The sequence below is a fragment of the Orcinus orca genome, chromosome 1, assembly GCF_937001465.1.
Source record: "Orcinus orca chromosome 1, mOrcOrc1.1, whole genome shotgun sequence".
Taxonomy (NCBI): Eukaryota; Metazoa; Chordata; class Mammalia; order Artiodactyla; family Delphinidae; genus Orcinus; species Orcinus orca.
This window is the reverse complement of record NC_064559.1, coordinates 205,191,216-205,215,888: the sequence shown is the minus strand read 5'-3', so window position 1 is coordinate 205,215,888 and position 24,673 is coordinate 205,191,216. Positions and strand designations below refer to the sequence as shown.

The 24,673-nt window shown below is 40.7% G+C and overlaps 2 protein-coding genes across 5 annotated transcripts in view; both read right to left on the bottom strand.

Annotated features, from left to right (window-relative positions):
• CLSTN1 (calsyntenin 1) overlaps nucleotides 1-24,673 on the bottom strand; it is a 523,112-nt gene that overhangs the window by 155,508 nt on the left and 342,931 nt on the right. The gene's annotated exons all lie outside the window — the stretch shown is intronic.
• Nucleotides 310-21,070, bottom strand: LZIC (leucine zipper and CTNNBIP1 domain containing). Of its 4 annotated transcripts, XR_007478579.1 has the most exons (10): nucleotides 20,853-21,056; nucleotides 20,383-20,542; nucleotides 16,328-16,432; nucleotides 15,123-15,258; nucleotides 14,690-14,788; nucleotides 13,566-13,631; nucleotides 12,938-13,036; nucleotides 12,463-12,544; nucleotides 11,786-11,968; nucleotides 10,786-11,092 (listed from the first exon to the last, which is right to left on the bottom strand). XR_007478579.1 is itself a non-coding variant. In XM_049712794.1 (9 exons), exons 3-9 carry the CDS (start codon nucleotides 16,426-16,428, stop codon nucleotides 331-333), a joined length of 618 nt encoding a protein of 205 aa, XP_049568751.1. In that variant the 5' UTR covers nucleotides 16,429-16,432; nucleotides 20,383-20,542; nucleotides 20,853-21,070; the 3' UTR covers nucleotides 310-330. The 4 variants fall into 4 exon arrangements, 3 of the variants coding, with proteins under 3 accessions (XP_049568751.1, XP_033288786.1, XP_049568743.1); XM_049712794.1 differs by lacking the exons at nucleotides 10,786-11,092; nucleotides 11,786-11,968 and adding an exon at nucleotides 310-365 and having other exon boundaries at nucleotides 20,853-21,070; XM_049712786.1 differs by lacking the exon at nucleotides 10,786-11,092 and having other exon boundaries at nucleotides 11,561-11,968.

Genomic DNA, 24,673 nt, shown 5'->3' with positions numbered 1-24,673 from the left:
TTTTTTTTAATTTATTTTTGGCTGCATTGGGTCTTCATTGCTGCGTGCAGGCTTTCTCTAGTTGCAGTGAGCGGGGGCTACTCTTCATTGCGGTGGGCGGGCTTCTCATTGTGGTGGCTTGTCTTATTGCGGAGCACAGGCTCTAGGCGCGTGGGCTTCAAGAGTTGTGGCTCGCAGGCTCTAGAGCGCAGGCTCGGTAGTTGTGGTGCATGGGTTTAGTTGTTCCGCAGCATGTGGGATCTTCCCAGACCAGAGCTCGAACTCCGTGTCCCCTGCCTTGGCAGGCGGATTCTTAACCACTGCGCCACCAGGGAAGCCCCACCAACATGCCTAATAAGTGTACTTTCTGAGCCTCAAATGTTCACCTAGTAAAGACAAACCAACATAAGGCCTCAATTTGGATCCAAATATTCAGCCTATTAGTCTTTAAGCACAGTATCACCTTTTTATTTCCAGCTGGTTATCGTCTAATTAAGCATAAAAAATTACCATCCCTAAAAGCAAAGAGTCTCTACTCTCTGGTAATAAATGACAGAACAGCTATCTTTCCCCCCTGCACAAACGAATGCATTTCATATCTGTAGATATTGAAATGTTACCAGTGTATTTAGGTGAGACTGAAAAGACCATTCCTGACAAGCAATTCCTTCCTTTAATAACAGGCCCTGTTTTTAAATATTTGTTATTAAATATTTGTAGCTTTGCCTGTTATTAAATATTTGTAGCTTTGCTCCTACCCTTCACTGTTCTAAGAGTAGAAATTTTCAAACCTACCTGAGAGTATAAACCCTCCTGTTCCACATCTATATGTTTAGCTACTTGCTATTTGTAAGACTGAGGTCGGGCTTTGCAGAGATGTGACAGACACTTAGATTTTGCATTTTGGTCCAGCAGAGGTTGCTCAATCTAAATGAACTTTGTGGCTTTGTTTTCTGCACACACCACTCCCCTCACTTTCTTCATTACTGCTCTTCTAGGAAATTACTTCCCATCAGCAGTACTTGCCCCCAGCTGGTTGTGAATCAGATGGGGCTCTTTTTTTATAGTTAATAAACAGTACAGGCTGAGGGCAGCAAATCTACACCCTGGTGCCAGCTAATGAAGAGCCTCACATGAAAGCTTATGCAAAGGGGACAGGCATAGTGCAAATGTCCTGGGATCCCAGATTATCCACTCTTCTCCCACACGCTGCTTAACAGATACTAATGATTATTAATTATTTAAGCAAAGAACATGAGAGTCAACACAGGCGGCAAAAGGAAAATAAAAGAAGCTGCACTCTAGAATCCTCTGTCGAAATCATTTTAATTCACTCAAGCTATAGAGCCAAGGGAAATAGACCAAGATACTTAACAGCTAAGGAATTTTTAAAAATCCTCTACCACTTTTTTCCCTTAAAAAGAAAAAAGGCAACTTAGGCTACATTTGTATACATTGCTGAAAAACTGTAATATGAAAATGAAATGGCTTCCACAGGCTGCCCTCTGTGATGGCATGTGCAGGCCAGGGAGTGACAGGACGAGGCTCAGCCAGGTCTTCGTAGGCTCCAGTGAACCCTGAGGTTGTGAGTCCCAAGTCTCCCCTCGAGATGCATCTTTCTTGCTCATATACACTAAGGGCACTGGAAGTCTAACGCTTGAAGCTCCATCCACCTTGATTTTCTTTTCTTTGTGCTTTGTACTAAAACCTTCGTGAGATTTTCACTTCAAATTACAAACGTCGTGTCATTCCTCGTAGGTTTTACTTTTTCTTCGTATATATCAGGATACCTAGAACGGTTTCTTCCTATTACATAAGCTGTGACACTATTTTAAAAAGTTAAGAGCTCAAAAAAGTTAAGAGCTCAAAAAAGGCACAGTTTGATCTTACTTTTAAATTCTTGGACAATCTCCACTTGTTTGAAACTAACTGGTAGTTCTACAGTGCAACCTTTCCAAATTGTCAATCCCCTGGCAGCTAATGACATTTCCTCTTACAATCGGAGTTTTCATTTCTAATTCAATAACATTTAGAGATCTAACGCTCATTATTACTGTAACTAACCTGGCTCTGTGACTAACAAGAGACTGTGTTTTCTTTGCAGGTGTCTTTTTCTGACCTTGTTCCAATATTCACACTACCTTCCTCTAAGTTCTTACGGGACCTTTCATTTGAACTGATTCAGAATTTCATCAACGTTTCACACGTGAACTATTATGTATCCCCTGGCTTTTGTTCAAGCATAGTCTCTTTAGCCAATCGCATGTCATTGTGCGAGGCAGGGGATAAAGCAGCAAATCAGACACATACTGTCCTTGCCCTCATGATGGATAAGACATACACCAATGAATTATACACCTGAATAATTCATTGCAATTATAGTTAAGTGCCAAAAGCTGAAACACAATGGGCTCTGAAACCATATAATTGGGAACCTAACCTTGCATTAGGGTCAGGGAGAGTTTCCCTGGGAAAATAATATTTAAGCTCACACTTGAGGTATAAGTAGGAGTTAACTAAGCAAAGAGTGGGGAGAAGAGGATAGCACACAGTGGGACCAGCCCATAAAAAGGCCATGAGGAAGCAAGAGAGGATGGTGAGATCAAACTACTGTGAGAGAAGGCCGGGTGGCTGGAGTGCAGAGTGATGGGGAAAGAGGTCAGGCCCCTATCATACAGGACTTCATAGGTCATGCTAAACATTCAGTATTTATCCCCAAAAGTAATGAGAACCACCAAAAGGTTTAAACAAGGATATGACATCGTTGGATTTGTATTTAAATAGATGACTATGGCTTTTGCAAGGAGAATGAACTAAAGTGGGATAAGAACGGCGTATTAGCAAGTGACTGCTGCATAAAAAAACCACCTCGAAACTCAGTGGCTTAACAAGCATTTGTGGTTTTTGTTCAGGGGTCTGCAAATTGCCTGGTGTGGGTATACTTCAGGCTGTGGGTTGACTGTGACTCTGCTGGGTCAGGCCGGGATCAACAGGGTTTAGCTGTAGATTGGGATTAAGTCTGCTCCATGTGTCCTCATTCTCCTTGAACCAGAGGCCACAAAGGGCACATTCCTCTTATGATGAACGGCAGAGCAAGAGTACCAAGACAAACTGTGGAAGCACATTGCAGACCTCTCCAGGAGTCATATCCATAAACAGCCCATTTGTCAAATTCAGTCTAATTGCCAGGCCCCAAACAGCGGGATAAGGAAGTATATTCCACCTCAAGGGAGGAAGGTCTGAATAAATAATTGTTGAGTAATACTCCAATATATCAAAGCAGCTATCATCAAGGCATTTTCCATTCTTGATGGAGAATAAATACATGGTAGTCTGTTGCTTTCTTCATCCTAACCCACCTTGCTTTAGCCCCCAAACAATTGCTTTAATTTTCCCAAAGCCTTTACCGGACAGAATATAAAACTGTATAATATTATCAGCTTAGAATTATCAGCTTAGAATGGCACAGCAGGCATTCAATTTATGATGCATGAGTCTGGCACAGTGCTATGTACTCTCATCAATTTTTAGATTTAATTTATTGTTTGGGGGGGTGGGGTTTTTTGCATTTATTTTTCTTTTCTTTTTTAAAAAATTTATTATTTGGGAGGAAAACAAATCCGTTTTCCCCCCCAAAGTCCTGATTTATCTCACATTCTTGGGCTTAGCTTTAACTGGGATTCATTCTTTTCTTCCATTCTTGCAGTTAGGAATGCATTCACAGCCATAGTCCTGGGTCTTTAATAAGAAGCTAGTCTTGCTGTGGACATCAATATTTTTGGTGGAGTGTGAGGCTGAGGGGAGAGTTCATGTAACTTGGAAGCAGCTCTGGGGAGTGAAAGTGAACTATTTTTAGCTGAATTCGAGTGGAGGCAATGCACTTGAAGAATCCAAAGGCTTTAGCAATATCTTAGATTGACTTTAATGAGTAGTTAGACTAAAATAGCTACAGGCTCCAGGGGGCAGACCAAACCTATTGAGAACCTCTCCTGGGAGATAAAAAGGCACTCATATAGCTCACATCATGAAGTAGTGTCAGCCTCTTCCATGCCCCCAGCAGGATGCTCAGCATGGGAGCATTTCTACCCATCTTACTAATTGGTGGCTAAGTACAGACAGAACAGAAAGGGACACTTATTTTACTAATAAGTAGAAAAGCTTTCTCAGGAAAGCAGAAGACATGCTCACAGAGAAGAGGAGGCAGGGAGTCCTTAAGCAAGCATACAGGTGACACTTGTGACTTTAAAACAACTTTGAGCACGCAATTTCCATTTAATTTCTTTTCAGAGAAGACATATAGAAACAGCATGCTAAAGGGGCTGCAGTGTCTGGAAAAGATAAAAGGACTAGTTTTAATTTGCCTTCCATTTCTGCTGCTAATGACACCCTGCTGAGACAGACTGTAATATTAACACACAAATTCCCACAAACCCAATAACATCCTTTCACTAGGATGTCTTGGGTTATTATAAGATCTCTTTAGCACAAGTTATGTCATTAAAGGAAATTTAAAAGTAAATTAATCTCACATCCAGGAAACGAAAAGACAGGAGAAACAGAATTGTAGGCTTTTCCCCACATTAGGTACTCCTAGTTAATATATTTTATGATCTTAATTTCCTGTTATTTCAAATATCTAGATATGAACACAAGCTTCCCTTTGTCAAACCAAACACAACGCCTCTATTTTATTTAGTATTCTTAAAATGTATATTTTAAGATTTTAAATATTTTAATGAAAGTGGCATTATTTAATTTTGTACAGTTCCTTACACTGTAGTTTCAAAGCCATTTAACCATTTAATAACTATTCTTCACAAAATATCTACATGAATATTTGGAAGGTGACTTGACAAAATGAGACCAAAATTAAGTATAAAAGAGTGGCACAATTAGGATTAGAAATGTAGTGACAGGGTTCAGGGGACACACCACCCCATGATATGGCACCTTGGCATATTGACTATTTTAAGCTGATGGAACTTGAGAAATGGCATGAGTAGTAAGGACTTTCGACCTTCCCTTGAAGCAGGTCATAAAACCCTCATGTGAGAGGTGCCCTCCCCAGTACCTGGAAGGAAGGAACATTCTTACCTTCAAAGAAGAGACAGAAAGGAATGGGAACAAACAGATCTAGCTAAGTTTCCCTCAGTTTCTTACACTTAGCTCACCTTTGTTCTATCTCATTTTCCCACGACTTTCCACCCTTCATCAAATCTAGCATACAAGCACTCAGATTTAACAGTTTCTCTGGGTCTTCATTTCCTTATGAAGGTTCCCATGTCACATAACACTTACAGTGAATACATGTGTATGCTTTTCTCTTGTTAATCTGCCTCTGTTATAGGGGTCCCAGTTAAGAACACAAAAAGAGGAAAGAGATCTTTCCTCCCCTACAGGAGTATTCCCACTTTCTTTCCATTTAATATTCTCCAAAATGACTTAATAACATAAATACAGATGACTCTTGAACAACATGGGTTTGCATGTGTGGGTCAATTTATACCGATTTCTTTCACTAAATACATACTACAGTACTACACAACCTGTGGTTGTTTGAATCCATGGATGTGGAACCGCAGATACCAAGGGCTGTCAAATTGTACATGAATTTTCAACTGCGCAGAGGGTGGGCACCCCCAACCCCCGTGTTGTTCAAGGGTCAAGTGTATTTTAGTGAGATATGCATTTTACAATACTGATTTTATTTTATTTTTTAATTTTTTTGCCACTTTGCATGGCTTGAAGGATCTTAATTCCCCGACCAGAGATTGAACCCAGGCCCACAGCAGTGAAAGCGCCAAGTCCTAACCACTGGACCGCCAGGGAATTTCCTACAAGATTGATTTTAAAATGAGGTAAAAAATTATAGATGAAAGAGATCATTTAGATCAAATTGTACAGATCAGAATTATTTCCCAGTGTAATCTTCCTTATAATATGTGAATACACATCTGAAATAATGTTTCTAAGGATCCAGCTAACTATGATGGAGTGACAAATTTGGAGGGAGGGGTAGGTCTATTTAAAACACATTTTATCATTGTGAAATAAACCTCTTGGTGATGCAGCCGGATATCTAAACTTCTATTAACCATATAAACACTTAAGAGTCTTATTTTTTTAATAAAAGGACTCTATTCAATATCCATTTTAGAAAATTTAACCAAAAAGAGCCAAGTAATGTGTCTGGCGTATCTCAGCACTCAATAAATGCCTGATGAAAGAATAAATGACATCACAATCAGAAGAGGTAGCAGACAGAAGCTTTCCTTGCTTCCACATAGTAATTGTTGTTAAGATTTTTCTAAAACCCATTCTCTTCATTTTCAAGACCTAATCCCCACCAGGGAAAGCACATTTTGAGTTTTTCAAAGTAAAAGGGTCTAGTGTACACAATTTGTCCAGTGCCTTCATTGTAACAAAATTAACCTGGCACAATCAACCTCCCTCTCTGGCAAGAGCAGCACCGTGGGAGGTCGTAAGAGTACTGTGGGAGCAGTCAGGTTCCCAGAAGAGAGGCACACACATGAATGAGCACACACTCACATCCCTCATTTCTGCTCCAGGCTCACAAGTTAAAGACAGAGTTCACATTTTCCTTCCTGAGAATGGAAAGTAGATTTAGGTATGTCTCACGTACTCTTTTATTTGGACTCTTGCTCATGGTATTTTCTTGCAGAGGAATAAACCACTCATAGTTCTGGAAGACAGGATGAAAAGAAATGCCACGAGGCTGAGGCTAAGGGGCTGAGATTTTGCCTGTTTGCTCGAAAATTACAAATGCTCCTCTCCTGAGTAAATATGAAACAAAATATTTAAATAAATGAGTATAAGCTCAGAGGTCTTGTTTGTTTTGGTGGTTCAAACACAATGGAAGTTTATTTCTTGCTTCTATGAATTTAAAGTGGACTTTCCTGATCGGTGGGTGACTCTCTTCCAAGCATTGATATAGGGTGCCAGATTTATTGCCTCCTACAGGCTGCTATCTTTTTTAAAAATTTTTATTTATTTTTATTGAAGTATAGTTGATTTACAAGCTCAGAGCTTTAAAAACCAAATCTAAGGTATAATTTACCAAGACCTAGAATAAACGTGACGTAAAATTTGAGGTGCTAAGTTAAAAAAAAATTTTTTTAAGGGACTTCCATGGTGGTCCAGTGGTTAGGACTCGGCACTTCCACTGCAGGGGGGCGTGCAGTTGATCCCTGGACAGGGAACTAAAATCCTGCATGCCGAGTGGCATTGTCGAAAAAAAAAATTTTTTTTAAAGATGAATAAACACCACATTTTCTAAGAACATGGTCAACCATAGGATTAAGACAATCACTTACAACCTAATCCAGGCCAAATATTTACTTTTACCTAGATTACCTATTTTTTAAATTATCATCGAGGGTCACTGCCTCAGTTTTCAACTTGGCCTGCCTGGTTTACGAGTATTGCAGGAATAAGGCCAGGCCTAAAAGAATCAGGTTTTCATACAAGCCAAAAAAATCACTGAACTCTTCTTATATATATGACAATTTAGCAGCAACAAAAAAATAGTACTTGAACTAAGACATTTTAGAATGAACAGACATAATTACAATAACTTAAACTCTTAAACCAGGTATTGAAATTATGACTGAAACACAAAATCAGAGGTTCTTGTGGGAAGGCTTCAGAAGTTCAGTCACAGTTGCCAGAAGCTGAGGACAGAGGACCTGTGACTGATGCATAATCTTAGAAAAGACTCTTACTAGCATTATCTTCCTCTTTTTGTTTTTTAATTAATTAATTTTTGGCTGCGTTGGGTCTCCATTGCTGCGCACAGGCTTTCTCTAGTTGCAGCAAGTGGGGGCTACTCTTCTTTGTGGTGTGCGGGCTTCCCATTGCAGTGGCTTCTCTTGTTGCGGAGAACAGGCTCTAAGTGCACGGGCTTCAGTAGTTGTGGCACGCAGGCTCAGTAGTTGTGACTCGTGGGCTCTAGAGCTCAGGCTCAGTAGTTGTGGCGCACGGGCTTAGTTGCTCCGCATGTGGGATCTTCCTGGACCAGGGCTCAAACCCGTGTCCCCTGCATTGGCAGGTGGATTCTTAACCACTGCACCACCAGGGAAGTCCCTGTCTTCTTTCTTAACTCAAAAGGAAATTGGTGGTTCTCCTTGACCTCCTTTATAGAAAATATTTTTTACTTGTTTATTTTATTTTGCGGTACACGGGCCTCTCACTGTTGTGGCCTCTCCCGACACGCAGGCTCAGCGGCCATGGCTCACAGGCCCAGCCGCTCCTCAGCATGTGGTATCCTCCCGGACCAGGGTATGAACCCGTGTCCCCTGCATCGGCAGGCGGACTCTCAACCACTGCGCCACCAGGGAACCACCAGGGAAGCCCTACTTGTTTATTTTTAATCGTAGTCCATTGTCTGAGGCTGTAAGGAATGTGATGCTCTCAGAGGAAAACAACCAAGCGTTAGGAAGCTACCAACTGACAGCCTCAAACCACTCAACTTTCCTGGTCCTCTGCTTGGAACAGCATGGACTTTGCATTGTAAGCTCTTAAGAATGTCACTAACCCCTTGTGTTTGAGGCCCTTTCAGCATTACAGTCTTTCCACCTTGCTAATAGTGTGAGCAGAGAGAGGGGCTTTCAAAAAGAAAATGAGTGAGGATGTCAAAAGGCCATATTCTAGGGTGATATCTAGTAGAGCCATATTTCTAACCTGCTTTTTGCAACTTAATGAAAATATTAAGTACTAGTTTCCCCAGTTTCTAAATCTTTTCAATTCCAGGGCCACACAGACTGGAAGCAATTATACAGCTTGTTCACGGGGGTCTGTGGGAGTGCTGACAGTTTTAATTTACATATTAATGCTGAAAAACAATTTGAGAGGCAAAGAAGAGTGTTCTTTGGTCTTAGTAATGAAAAGACAAGAAAAAAAAGTGGACAGGAAAGTGATTGAAAAGCTCTAGGCAAAATGGTCTGGGTTTATTTTTTCTGTAATAATTTCAAACTATCCACCGGTCACTGTAATAAGATACTATTCCAATGGTGGATTTGCACAGTCTTTTATTTTGCCTAAGATGACCATTCTTTGGCTGAGTGTCTTCAATAAAAGGCCTATCGACCAAAGTTAACAACCCATCTGTCCCAACTCCAACTCGTTCCTGGAAACAACTCATTCTACTGCTTGATTTCTTCCTCTACCTAACTTAACACTCACAGGATAAAAACAAAGCAAAACACTGAAAGAGAAATTGTTTTAAATTATTAGATTTCATTAAACAGCCAGGTTGGACACTTGATCATTGGAATTTATTTCTGCGGCAACCCCAGTTCTTTGAAAAATGCAGGAATTCTTTCCCTTAAAATATTAGCTTGACCCAAGGATGTCAAAAAGCTGCCTTAGCATTAGTTATTGCAGTCTGAGACCTCCCAAGAGGTCTAAAAAACTAGAAGATTAAATATAGCAAAATATGAACATAACATGAACATAGTTTACAAGTCATTTAATAACTATAGTTGTATAGACTTTTCAAATTATTTTTCTAAGTTACCAAATTTGTGATAAACATATCATATGGCCCTTGAAAAAACTATTAAATTGTGGATTAACCCCAATGTAAAGCTTTCTACATTAAGAAAGAGAGGGGAATGCACGGTAATCCTATGTAGTAGTTAGCTCCTATGATCCCCACTGAACAGATGAGGAAAATGAGGCTCAAAAAATATTGTCACCAAAAATATATATATATATTGTCATCTACCAAAGGTCACACGGCCATGACTGACAGTGTCTTGCTAGGCACTGCAAACCTGGTCACTTTGAAACGAAGGTTAATTTTAAATTAAGTACTAGTCATCACTTACAAAATGAATATATTAATGTGATTAATGACAAAATATTTCACTGAGGTTAGTCTTACAGAAAGTTTAAGGGAAACCAAAATTAAGGACTCCAGATTCATTTAGGCCTCTTTCAAATATAAAATATTCCTAATTTTCCTTGTCTTACTACTACTGGAAGGGAATCTTGCTATGAATTAAAACAAAACCCAAACAGTAATTCTGTTCCTAGGTATATACCCAAAAGAATTGAAAAGGGATATTTAAACAAATACTTAGGCACTAACGTTCATAACGGCAGCACTATTCACAATAGCCAAAAAGTGGAAAAAACCCAAATGTTCATCAAGAGATAAATGGATAAACACAAAGTGGTATCCACTCAAGGGAATATTTTCAGCCATTAGAACGAACAAAGTACTGATACACACTACGATGTGGATTAAACTAAAAAATATTACGCTAAGTGAAAGAAGCCAGGCACAAAAGGTCACATACTATATGATCCCATTTATATGAAATACCCTGAGTAGGTAAATCCATGGAGAGGAGTAGATTACTGGTCGCTAGAGGACTGGAAGGAGGAGGGAATGACTGCTTAGTAAGTATGGGGTCTCCTTTGGGGGGGATGAAAATGTTTTGCAACTAGATAATGGTGGTCATTGCACAACACTGTGAATGTACTGAATGCCATTGAACTGCACGCTTTAAAATGATGAATTTTAAATGGTCATGTGAATTTCACTTTGGTTAAAAAAAACACACAGAATAATGAAATAATGGTGATTGACCATAAAGCCCTAGATGAATAACAGGTAATTTGCTTTTTCTTAGTTTGTCACAATTTAACGAGTTTGTGACCATCATAAACCAATATATAAAAAATTACCCATTAAAAGTTCCAAATAAGGCATTAATGTAGCTGAGGTCCCCTAATTTGTCCAGTTGGCAGAGCACCTAGTAGAGTTTACAGTACACAAGAAGCTTTAAAAATGTTTTTAATTTGTATAAAGTCTAAAGAAAAAGAATATTGAGAAAAATGTGAAAGAATATAAAGTGGCCAGAGCCTAGGAAATAAGGTGACGTACATGCATATGGGAAAAATCTATATATCTGAGCATGCAGAGAGACATAGACACTCAGGAGAGAAACCGGCTTCTTCTCATAACTTATTCTGTGTTTCTCCCAAAACTGAAGAGTAAATAGTAGTTTACAGTCACCACCCTCTGGGTTTCAGCAAAGAGGTCACACACAGGGAGGGCCTCGAGCTGCCACTTCCAATTGCTTCCCTGGTGAAACAACGCAGGAGGTTAAGTTACTTCAGGAGACTCTCAACAGGGCTCCCATTGTTCCAAGCTCAAAACTCAGAGACACAATGGGCACCATTCATACTGAGAGCTTACGGGCTGGGGAATGGTCACTCAGTGACAACTTTTTTGGGGACATTGAATTTTCATAAATACGGACTTATACCGATATGTGGGAATTATTTTTTAAAAGCAGCACAAAATAAAGAAATAAAACTCAATGGACACTAAACTGACAGGAAACCCAAGTCTTATTCCCAGCTCTGTCTCTAATGTGACTTTAAGAAAGTCACTTGCTCTTTCTGAGCCTTACTTTCCTTGTTTGTAAAATGAAAATGATTCTAAGATCACTCAGAACTCTAAAGTTCTGTGAACACGTATGAGGTCTGTTGATGTTGCTACATTATTTACTCCAACAAGTGGGGATAAATTATGAGCAGAAAAGAATCATCAGTTCACATCTTTTCATTTACTACCAGCATCTAAAAACAATGAGGCTCAATAAAGACAGGCAGAGACACTATTTTGTTTTCTCTTAAACAGACAAATCATAATGAATAAGGTCCAGTGAGCCCCTCCATCCCAACAAGTCCAGGATCACAGAAGTGGGTACCCCTACACAAAGCACAATGACGAAGGGCATAAACAAAAGCCTTAAGTATGTTTTTCTGTCACCTTTTCTTAGGTTATTAATACACTTCATGAATCTCTTGACTTCTTTGCCATGACTCAGAATCCCCGGAAGAAAAATGCCATTTACAAAAAGAATGCGATCAATGTCCTAAGTTTTCACACCATGTCATTTTTTTGTTTTTTCAACCTCAAAACTTGCCAAAGCAAGAACTTTGTCGCCAGAGCCTAAGGAGAAAGACACATAATAAACAGAAATGTCATTTCAAATGCATTTATAGTTCCAGGTAAAGAGAGGAAAATCTATCACGTAGATGATAAAACAGAAAATGAAACGAGTTTTTATTATCAGCGCATTATCCCTGACCCTCCCCACTGCCACGACAATTTCCTTCCCTGCACAAACAACTAAGCCACATAGGGCAATTTATTGGTTACAAATACTTACTTTAATTAGGGTATGAAATAGAACATGTAACATTTTAGTTTACTTTTATATTTACATTTAGCTGAAATATTTTAAAGCATTAGGCTATATTAATTTGATTATTTTTAATTAAATAGTATTGGAAAACAAACCCATTAAAAAGCGGTTTATAAAGAAAACAATTCTGGTTTCACCTCTAAACTCAAGAAAAGGCCATCATTTTATCTCACCCGTGCCATCTGTCAATCTAGAGCAGTAATTCATGTCCAGCTTTCAGAAATACGAGGGTACTCACCAAGGTCTGTAGAGACTTTCTCAAACTGGCTGAGTATAGCACCTGCGTTTGCTGACAAGAAGGCCTCGTCATCTGCAGTCAGCTAAACAAACAGAACAAAACCCAAAGGACTGAGTTCAAATGTGAACAAAGTGGCTCTAGGAATCACTGTTAAGAATGTCTTAGGGGCTTCCCTGGTGGCGCAGTGGTTGAGAGTCCGCCTGCCGATGCAGGGGACACGGGTTCGTGCTCCGGTCTGGGAAGATCCCACAGGCCACGGAGCAGCTGGGCCCATGAGCCATGGCTGCTGAGCCTGTGCGTCCGGAGCCTGTGCTCCGCACCGGAGAGGCCACAACAGTGAGAGGCTCGCATACCGCAAAAAAAAAAAAAAAAAAAAAGTCTTAGGACCACAAACTAAATCACAGATCAAGAAATTCTATACCAAATACTTCACACTTTTTCTTTATACCTAATATATTAAATTAAATACAAGTACCTTCTCTCCAAGTTTCCTGAGAGCTGTTAGTATCTCCACTTTCTGCTGAGTATACAGGTCTCTTTCCAGCTTTCCTACCATGAGATCTCTATCCATCTGTAATAGATGAATGCAAAGCATATGGTATTTAAGTTAAAAGCATTCTTTGCATAAAATCAAGCTTTTCAAATGTACTTTTTAAAGAAAAGGTCCTCTACCAATTAATATTATAAAGAACTATAGAAACAACTCAAGGCAAACATGATAGAAATGTTATTACACAGTTCTAATAAATCTTGATACTAATCATAACCATTGTCTTAGTTATAAACTCTACTGAGGAATTAGTAGGTCAATAGCTTCTTTAAAGAGGAGCTATCCTCTAAGAACTCTATTTCATTAAACTGAAGTGTGGTCTAAAGGCCTGAATGAGACAACTGGTAACAGATCTCCTGGAACTTTGGTTAAATATCACCTCTACCACCAGAAACATTGATAGCATGTACTATGCTTTGGTACTATTCTATGTGCTTTACACATTTTACTCCATTTAAACCTCATAACAACCATAAGAGGTAGGGACTATCATTACTGCCTTTTTACAAATGGGGAAACAGGCACAAAAAAAGGTTAAAGAAGGACTTCCCTGGTGGTCCAGTAGTAAAGAATCCGCCTTCCAATGCAGGGGACGCGGGTTCGATCCCTGGTCGGGGAACTAAGATCCCACATACCGCATGGTGCGGCCGAAGAAAGAAAAAAGAAGAAAAAAAAAAAAAAGAGGTTGAAGAAAATAACTTCCCCAACGTCACATACGTCCACAGTAGAACAGGGGTACAAATCCAAACAGTTTGATCCAAATCCATGCTCTTAACCACTATGCTATTAAGTTACCAATGGCTGCAAATAACTTATTAATGTCTTAACTATATTCAAGTCTATAAACAGACTTCCTCAAGTGTCAGGTTTATAAAGATGTTTGAAATTCTTAGATGGGAAAGGCCACACATGCATAAAGCATGGCTGCTAATGAATGCTAGATGGGATTTCAATTCAGAGCTCCAGAAATAAATAGTAAAACTTTAAATGTGGAGTTGTAGCAGAAGCAGTCAGTAGCAATTTAAACTGCCATATGCTGGTTAAACCTCTATTTGTTATCAACAACAACTGCTCAAAGGACTAATTTTGTCAGAAACCTAGTTGTGGGTTGTGGCTTTAAAGTCAACTGACTAGTTTTTTGAAATAGACTATCTTTTAGAGCAGTTTTAGGTTCACAGTAAATTGAGCAAATGGTACAGAGATTCCTCATATACCCCTTGCCCTCACTCATGCATAGTATCCCCATTATAAACATCCCCACCAGAGTGGTACATTTGTTCCAACTGATGAACCTACACTGACACATCGTAATCACCCAAAGTCCATACTTTACGTTAGGGTTCACTCTTTTTGTTTTTTAAATGTAATTAATTTATTTTTTTAAATTATTTATTTATTTATTTATTTGGCTCCGCCGGGTCTTCGTTGCGGCGTGCGGGCTCTTTTAGTTGCGGCACGCAGGATATAGTTCCCTGACCAGGGATTGAACCCGGGCCCCCTTCACTGGGAGCACAGAGTATTAACCACTGGACTGCCAAGGAAGTCCCTAGGGTTCACTCTTGGTGTTGTACATTTTCAAATGACCAATTTTTAAACTTTAGAATAACATAATGAGCAAATTCTTGGGCTGAGAAAAGAAATATATACAGGGACTGGATCAATTTAAAGAAACTTTACCTCTGCTAACCTTGTCCGAAGCTGACCTGGTTGTTTCTTTGCAAACAATCTGATGACCTCTGGGGTTTTAAAGGCCTGGCTGATAGCTGCCTGGATAGCCTAGAAATACAAGAAGGTGAAAACTAACCAAAATAGTCCAACAAAGCAGATATTACAATATTTGATTGATAGGTCTTCAATTCTTAATAGGTCTTCTTTGTTCCTCAAACAGTATTACAACTTTAGTATCCATTTGCTATTTCTATGCATGTCACTGGAGTCAAATATATAACTAGATGAAGATCTGGAAGCAAATGCTGTTTTATCCATAAGTAGACATTCCTCTAGAAGTTAAACCCCAAAAAGGGTACATTTTCTATCTTAAATATACTTACTGGAAAAAAACAACAACAAAAACCAAACTGTGTCACCAATGTAAGTAAATTATGCTTACCAGTTGCATTCCACTTAGTTCATCAACCAAAGTCATATTTCCAGACATAATTTTCTTTAGTGAATCATTAAATTCACTTAGTTGTTCCAGAGTTTCTTTTTTGGTTTCTTCATATTCATCTGTATCAAGTTCCTCTCTGAAGTACAGTGAACATAATATAGAAAAATATAGAGTTCCAAAAGAAAAAAACAATCGTAGTATTTATACACTAAGACTTCAGATACATATATATACAAAAAATATCCTGGGGGAAAAAGGCTGAAAGGAAATATCAAAATACTAATGATGGATGTGTTCAGACATTAGTGTGGGCGTTTTCCTGCAATTCTGACAATTAAACTTTCTTATTTTTTTTTTAAACCAAAATGAGACATACTTAACAAACAAACCACATAATAACTTCCTTTTAAGCAGTCTCTGAATTAATGGTATAACCTTGGGCAAGATATTTGACTAGCCAAGTCTGAGTTTTTTTTATCTATTGTATAAGCTGTAGATAATCATAGTACTTACTTTATAGGGTTGCTATGAGCATTAAATGAAATATGGAAAGTACTTGGCATATAATAGGTACTTAATAAATAGCTGTTATTATTACCATCATCATTAATGGTAGGTAAAATTTTATGCACCTTGAAATACAACAGCAATGCAGTACTTGCCATCTGAGTACTCCAAACAAGCCATTTATTAAACATTTACTACAAAACAGCTCCCATTTATCTAGTGCCTGCTTTGGGCCAAGCATGGTGTTGTTCCCTCATCTGCAATAGTTACAATAGTCTTTCCAGGTTGTTAAAAAGGCAATGAGCAGTCTTATTTCTTTGAGCAGTTAAGGCTGAAGACACACCAGAAGTTCAAGCAGTACCTTCTCAGCTTGATACCAGGCAGGGCTACTTCAAATACTGAAGACAAGATGGGTGTTATTATTTCCATTTCATACTCAAGGAAATGGAAACTTAAGGTGGTTAAATATTTAGCCCAAGTTCACATTCACTTTGAAATTAATCTAAATACTTTCAGTATTCCAGCCTTTTTAACTCCAAAGCCAGTACTGAGTTTATTTCTCCAGCAGACAAAGCACTGTGAAGCACACTACAGGGGAAACCAAAATCACACATGGGCCTGCACACATGGAGCTTATAATCTAGCTGCAGGAGACAAAAGCCATTTTACAGCATAGCAGCACACAATTATACTATTACCTGCATTCCTCCAGGTCCTGTAATTGCTGCATTAGTCTATCCAACTGTTCTTCTAAGTTCTGCTTTAATTTGCTTGTCTCTGTCTTTCCTCTGGATGCCATTTTACTAAGTAGAACAATAAAGCAATTTAAAGTAGGCTATACACACACACACACAAAAAAAAGTGGTGGGGACTTCCCTGGCAATACAGTAGTTAAGACTCTGCGGTTACCCTGCAGGGGGTGCTGGTTCGATCCTTGGTCTAGGAACTAAGATCCCGCATGCTGCGTGGTACAGCCAAAAAAAAATTGGCTATACTCTTTCTGAGCTACAGGTGTGGGGAAGATTGTCGTGCAAAAAAAAAATCTCAATTTATATATAAAAGGTGAAACACATATAGTAGTAACACCCCACAAAAATGCCTGGGAGTCTTCTTAATTGAATTCACAAATTAATTAGAAGTCTTAACTATTAGTCTATCTTACTTTAAACATATTTGATAGATGAAAATACAGATTTATAAAGAAACAGATCAGGCGTGACTCTGCTTTACAAGATTCATTTTAACATTCTTTTTCATTCTTAATAAGTACACTCCAGGACTCAGAATACTCCTAGTATTATCTTATTGGTCTTTAGGTGCATTTACCTAATGACTTGTGGGCATGAACAACTTTTTTTTTTTTTTTTTGTGGTACGCGAGCCTCTCACTGATGTGGCCTCTCCCGGTGCGGAGCACAGGCTCCGGATGCGCAGGCTCAGCGGCCATGGCTCACGGGCCCAGCCGCTCCGTGGCATGTGAGATCCTCCCGGACCGGGTCACGAACCCGTGTCCCCTGAATCGGCAGGCGGACTCTCAACCACTGCGCCACCAGGGAAACCCAATGAACAACTTTTGATGTGAATTTCTTCTTTGGAAATGTGCCCATTTTTCTACTGGATTATCTTTCTCTTACTGATTTATATAACATGGATATAAAGTCCTTGCAATTATGTTGCAAATATTATCTCTTGTCTCCTGGCTTTAAATTTTATTTATGGCATTTTTTGTTATGGTAAATTATTATTTTTAATGGCCAAACCTATGTTCTCCTCTATGTTTTCTTAGTTTTGTGTCCCATGAAAGCAAGTCCTGACCATCTCAAGATTTTTTAAAATATACTATTTTGTTTTTGTTTTTGGCTGCACCGTGGGGCTTGTGGGATCTTAGTTCCCTGACCAGGGACTGAACCCGGGCCCATGGCAGTGAGAGCACCAAGTCCTAACCACTGGACTGCCAAGGAATTCCCAAAAATATACTATTTTTTTGTTAATTCTGTGAAGTAGGGATCTAACTTTTATTTTCTTTCAAATGGATAGCCAACTGCCCCAACACTGTTTACTAGTATTTATTTATGCTACCTTTAATTGAGACTCAATAGAAACAGACTCAAGTCTGTTTCATTGATAATATTCTGGTCCTAAGGCATTACTTTACTATTTTAATTATTATAGCTTTAGAGCTGGTGTATACTGATGACTGATAAGGAGTTGGCTCTATTATTGTTTTTTTTCCCCAAAATTCTTGACTATACTTGTACATTTTCCCTTCTAGATGAATTTAAGAATCATTTTGACAAATTCCAAAAAAAATTCAATTGAAATTTTTTAATTTTATTTTATTGATTTATTTTGGGCTTCATTGGATCTTCGTTGCTGCACGCAGGCTTTCTCTAGTTGTGGCGAGCAGGGGCTACCTTTTGTTGCAATGCATGGGCTTCTCACTGCGGTGGCTTCTCTTGTTGTGGAGCATGGGCTCTAGGCACGCGGGCTTCAGTAGCTGTAGTGCATGGGCGAGATCTTCCCGGACCAGGGCTCGAACCAGTGTCCCCTGCGTTGGCAGGCGAATTCTTAACCACTGTACCACCAGGGAAGTCCCTCAGTTGAAATTTTGACAGGGGTTACATTAAAATTAATATGGAGAAAATCTGTATCCTTAAAATTTGAAACTTCCAATCAAGCAATATATCTCTCCACTTATCAAAGCTTTCTTTTATGATCTCTAGTTTAAAAAAAAGTATTATTTTATTCACAAAGGCTTTAAACACTGGGTGTTCTTAGATATCTTGTATTTTTTGTTAATATCAGAAATAAGGTTTTTGTTATTACAATTTCTTTTTAAAAAAAATTTATTTATTTTTGGCTGTGTTGGGTCTTCATTGCTGCACACCGACTTTCTCTAGTTGTTGCGAGCAGGGGCTACTCTTTGTTGGGGTTCCCCGGCTTCTCATTGCGGTGGCTTCTCTTCATTGTGGAGCACGGGCTTCAGTAGTTGTGGCTCATGGGGTCTAGAGCACAGGCTCCGTAGTTGTGGCACACAGCTTTAGTTGCTCCTCGGCATGTGAGATCTTCTGGACCAGGGATCGAACCCGTGTCCCCTGCACTGGCAGGCAGGTTCTTAACCACTGTGCCACCAGGGAACTCCCTGTCCACCATTTCTTACAGGTAAGACTCCAGCCTTCGAGACCTTCCCTGAGTTCCAACTGGTGGATTCTGAATAGCTGCTAATCAAGGGAGGAGTAGCCAAGAAACTACCTGAGGCAAGATTAAAGGGACAGAGAAGAAGCTCATCCTTCTCTTTTTTTTTTTAAAAAAAAAAGACTGGGTAGGGCTTCCGTGGTGGCGCAGTGGTTGAGAGTCCGCCTGCCGATGCAGGGGACGTGGGTTTGTGCCCTGGTCCAGGAAGATCCCACATGCTGCGGAACGGCTAGGCCTGTGAGCCATGACCACTGAGCCTGCGCGTCCGGAGCCTGTGCTCCGCAACGGGAGAGGCCACAACAGTGAGAGGCCTGCGTACTGCAAAAAAAAAAAAAAAAAAAAAAAATTTTACTTATTTTTTTTTGCTGCGTTGGGTCTTTGTTGCTGTGCACGGGCATACTCTAGTTGTGGCGAGTGGGGGCTACTCTTCATTGCGGTGCGTGGGCTTCTCATTACGGTGGCTTCTCTTGTTGCGGAGCACGGGCTCTAGGCACTCGGGCTCAGTAGTTGTGGCGTGCAGGCTCTAGAGTGCAGGCTCAGTAGTTGTGGCGCACAGGCTTGGTTGCTCCGCACCATATGGGATCTTCTGAACCAGGGATCGAGCCTGTGTCCCCTGCATTGGCAGGCGGATTCTTAACCACTGCGCCACCAGGGAAGTCCTCATCCTTCTCTTTTGAGCCTGCATTTTCTTCTACTTATCAAGGCCAAGTCATCCATCCTTCAAGGTCAAGTTTCACCTTCTCCATAATGCCTTCCTTGGTTCCCTCCCAATCACTACATTGTGAGTTATTTGAGAGTAGGGATTTTACATTTTCTTTATACACCAGCGTCTAGCACAATGCTGGGCAGATAGAAGGTATTGAATAAATAAATGGTAAATGAATAATGATAATTGATTGCTTTTGCCACGGCATTCTACGTCTTAGTCTCCATTTAACACTATGTCTGCCTTGAATTATATGTGATTTCATCATAGCTTGTTGTTTATTTGTCTGTCTTCCTCTCCAGACTGTAAACTGAGAGCAGAAATGGGTCTGATTCCTTTCTTAGCCTCTTCAGCACTTAATACAGACTACATATTCGATAACTGAATGAACTGTATAAAGGCACAACATACTGTAAGGAGGTAAAGCTATTCTAAATGAATTTCAGAGAAGATGAAGATGCTTTAAAAACCTTACCCTCATGCTACATTATTTGAGATTTATCCCAGAAAGATTAACTCACGGGCACCACCTAGTATTCAATAAAGGTGGTGCACCTTTTACCGAAACTGCAAAATTATTCTTCAAAAACTGTAAGTTTTTTTTTTTTTTTTTTTTTTGCAGTACACGGGCCTCTCACTGCTGTGGCCTCTCCCGTTGTGGAGCACAGGCTCCGGACGCGCAGGCTCAGCGGCCATGGCTCATGGGCCCAGCCGCCCCGCTGCACGTGGGATCTTCCCGGACCGGGGCACGAACCCGTGTCCCCTGCATCGGCAGGGGGACTCTTAACCACTGCGCCACCAGGGAAGCCCAAAAACTTAATTTTTGAGAATTAAGGTACTCATTCATGCTCACCTGTCTCTTAATCCTCTGAACTCTGCTCAGTGTGGACCGGTCTCAAATTGCATAAACCTCCAATTCTTGAAGTTCCAAGTGTCTTAAACTTGAGGAAAGCGAAACTGTTCATCAGGACTATAAGAGGCTCAAAGTTCAAACCACCTGGGGGTGGAGCTGGCTGGGAAAAGGGAAACCATTAAAAAGTGGTTTTATTTACTATACATAAACGTATACCTAAAGCAGTCCCAGTAACTGCCACTTGGGCAGCCTGCAACTGAAACACACCCTCTCTTTCTAGGACGACATCATAGGGGCGGGAGGGGGTGTGGAGGAGGGGGAGAAACCCGTTTTCTCTTGCGACTGTGCCTCTGGCAGTCTTTCTGAGGTTTTTTTCTAGTGAGGCCGAGAGTGTTACTCAGGAAAACCCCGCACCCGGATCTGCCTGGAAGAAGTTGTCATATCCAAAACCACGGAAAAGGAGCGCATACATTTTCCCGGCTGGAAGTGAGCAGCGTCTGGACCTCAACCATCCGGACAGGGAGTCAGCGGTCAGGGAGCAGCCCCGATCACAGCCCCAAATCCCATCTCCCACCGGGGAACATGAAGCTCCCGCATTTGGATAGTGCGGCGGCCGGCTCGACTAGGCCCGACTGCCACCAGAGGTCGCCGGGAATCCGCTGCCTCCGAAACTCTTCCGCTTTTCCCGACCAGAAACCGAACCACCTCCTCAGGCCCTCGGGGTCCCTTCTCCGCCTCCACCCACCACTCGGTCCCAGAGTTCGGAGCCAGGGGCCCCGCCTACCTGAGGGGCCCCGCTCGGCGGACGCGTAGAAGAGGAGCACTTCCGTCAGACGCACGCACTTCCGGCCTCCTGGAGCCAATGAGGGCGCGGCCGCGGGTGTTACCCTCATTAGCGTCCGGGCTGCGGAGCGTCTCTCGGAGAGCTCGGGCTGGTCCGCCCTGAGGAGGAGGTAAGTCACCTCCCAGAGCTCTTGAAAAACCCGTCTCTGGTGGAGTCAGCTCAGGACTGCTTAGGGTCTTTGAGGGTAAGGTACAACTGTCCCTGAAGCTAGGTCACATTCAAGTTTGGAACAGGGAGTCTTGCCCCTTCATTGTTTCTGTTTCTCTCTGTGGAACCGAAAACCTCGGTAAATTTGCCTCTGGAACAAGTGAGTGCACCCTGGGGGAAAAAATCCTTTTCTAGAGGCTTCTTGGGCTTGGCGGGGCACTTTTCTTTTTTCTGAAATCCGTAATTTCCAAATCTATAAAAGACTAGATCCATGTTCCTGGAATCGGGACACTCACTCCTCTTGAGGAGAGACTGCTAGCTGTTGGCAACAGTCTAGAAGTTACTCAGAAAATTAAAACATTTTCACATGTTCCCAGCCCATCTCCTTGAAGTCATTAGTCCACAAGACGACATCAGGGTTTACGGCGAAATTGTTTCTCAGGTGTTGTCTTTAAAGTTAATTATATTTCAGCCACCCAGGACAAACTTCCAAGATTACCGTAGAACTCCACCAGAATGAATTGTTTGTCCAATCATAGAATGTCTTAATTTATCACCGTAAATTGTTTCTTAGAGTTACAATTTGCATGTGAAACCACTCTTCTAAGTCCAACTTAGAGAAGACTGTTGACACACCAGTTGGAATGGTTCCAATAGCCTACCTCGCAAAACGCTTCAGATTCATAGAATTTGCTTTGTAAAAGTAAGTGGCTGTCATGTTAATATAATTAACTCTAATTTTTGACATGTGAATATGTGTGGAAGCGTCAACGTTTTTGTGGAATATCGAACTCTCAATGACAAATAGTTATGGCCAGTGCCACACAGAACAAAACTGGAAAATATACTTCTTTCATCATTGGAAGAACTTGCTGAATAAACATTTTCTCACTGTGTTCATCCCCTAATTTTGATGATGATAATAAGGTGTTCTATTTAGGCATTTATGTTGGTTTTAGTGTGTACAGTCTTAGAAGTGGTGGAGGAAAGGCCTCACCATACGTGCGTTGTATTTGCGTGCTGTTTCTCGGTGACAATCTGAGTCAGCGGTTCTATACTGAGAGTATTCTTACATACCTTTGAGTTCTCTTTAGAGCTAATGGACAATGAAAAGGTATTCCTAGTGCATAGACAAGAGAAATTGGTTTGGGTTCCAGTTCTCAAACAAAAATAGAATACAAGCCTGGAGGGGAAATAGGGAGGGAAGAGAAGATGTTGGGAAAAGATGAATGAAAGGTAGGTAGTCACAGGAGAGAGCATTGGGGAAGAAAACCTCAGAACTGGGAGTCATAACTGGAAAACCAGATAAATACTACTTGGCAGCTGGGAAGGTTTAGGACACCTCAACTTGGACTTGGGATGGGAGTCCAGAGAGCACTAGCTGCTCCAACTAGGTAGGGAATATGCAGGGGCAGATGAAACTTGAGTGGCTAATAAGAAGTACCATGGGGCTTCCTTGGTGGCACAGTGGTTGAGAGTCTGCCTGCTAATGCAGGGGACACGGGTTCGAGCCCTGGTCTGGGAGGATCCCACGTGCCGCGGAGCAACTAGGCCCGTGAGCCACAACTACTGAGCCTGCGCGTCTGGAGCCCGTGCTCCGCAACGAGAGAGGCCGCGATAGTGAGAGGCCCGCGCACCGCGATGAAGAGTGGCCCCCGCTTGCCACAACTAGAGAAAGCCCTCGCACAGAAACGAAGACGCAACACAGCAAAAATAAATAAATTAATTAATAAACTCCTACCCCCAACATCTAAAAAAAAAAGAAGTACCATGAGCCAAAGGCACTCTGAATGCGTGGACCTCTTTCTAATGTCTACGAGTAGATAACGTACCATTGTAAATCTTGTGTAACGGTTAAGAGCATGAACTTTTAGAGTCAAGGTTGTTACACAGGCTGTGAGATCTTGAACAAGTTAATCAACCTCTTTCAGCTTAAGTTTCCTCATATGTTAGGGAAAAGAAGAGAGAATAATAGTACCTACTTCATTGGAGTGTTGTAAGAATCACGTGAGTGCTTAGTATATTGCTTGGCACACAGGAAGAACTCAATGAATGTTACTGTTATAGTTGTCACCATCATTATAGTTACATTAGTATAACTGGATATTTATTTTTGAGAAACAAGCCCATCCAAAGAGAATGGGTGAATGTATTGCCATTCAGTGAAGAGCACAGGAGAAAAAATAAGGATTCCATAGCAGGAACCCTGAAGCTTTCTGCCCTTCTGTTGTCAGTTTCCCCCGCCCCAGGCAACCACTGATCTGTCTTCTGTCATTATAAATTCTTTTCTAGAATTTCATATAACTGGAATCATATAGCGTGTTCTTTTTTGTATCTGGCTTCTTTCACTCAAAATAATGTCTCTTCAGATTCATCCATGTTATTTGTATGAGTAGTTTCTTCCTTTTTATTGCTCAGTAGTATTCCATTATTTGAGCTAATAATAAACTTCATTCATTCATTCATTTCTTGATTAACATTTGAGTTGTTTCCAGCTTTTGGCTATTACGTATAAAGCCAAACCATACAATTCTTTGTGTAGATGTATGTTTTCATTTCTCCTCATTATTTTTAAGCTATGCTCTTAATTTGTACCTAAAATCCTTTCTTAAAAAAAAATCCTTTCTTTGTGGCCTCCTTAGGGACCTTTTTCCATCAATTATTAGCTTTCTTGCAGGCTGTGTGGCTTCCTAATTGTGCTTTTCCCTCAACCAACCAACATTCTAATTCTGTTCTTCAAAAAAAAAATCAAATAAAATAAACAGCCTTCTTTTAACCGTGATATCTCCTTGAAGGTAGTCTTTAGTGTCTCTGGGTTTTACTGCCAGGTTCTAGTCTCTCTCTTTTTCTGTCCACCTACTAGATCTCCCTACTCGGATGTCCTGTGTATACCTCAAGTTCAGCAGCACCTTTAAAACCGTAGTGTGTCTCTTTATGCTTTCCCTTCATACCTCCCAACCTGTGCTTCCCCTAATACTCTCTGTTGACTCTCGGCACACCATCTAAGTGGTCTCTTAAGTCAGAAATCTCCCTTCACCTCCTTCCCTCCTCCATTCACTCAGCTCATCTACTTGTAAACCCTTGACACCATCCCTCCTGTTATTACCCTTCATTATCTCTCACCGGGACCAGTGGAGCTTTACAAACTTTAAGATGTATACACATCACCTGGGGATCTTGTTAAGATGCAAATTTTGATTCAGTAGACCTAGGGTAGGGCCTGTGGTTGTGTATTTCTAACCAGTTCCCCGGTGATGCCCACACTGCTGTTGCATTCTGTCTCACTCACTCTCTTGGTAA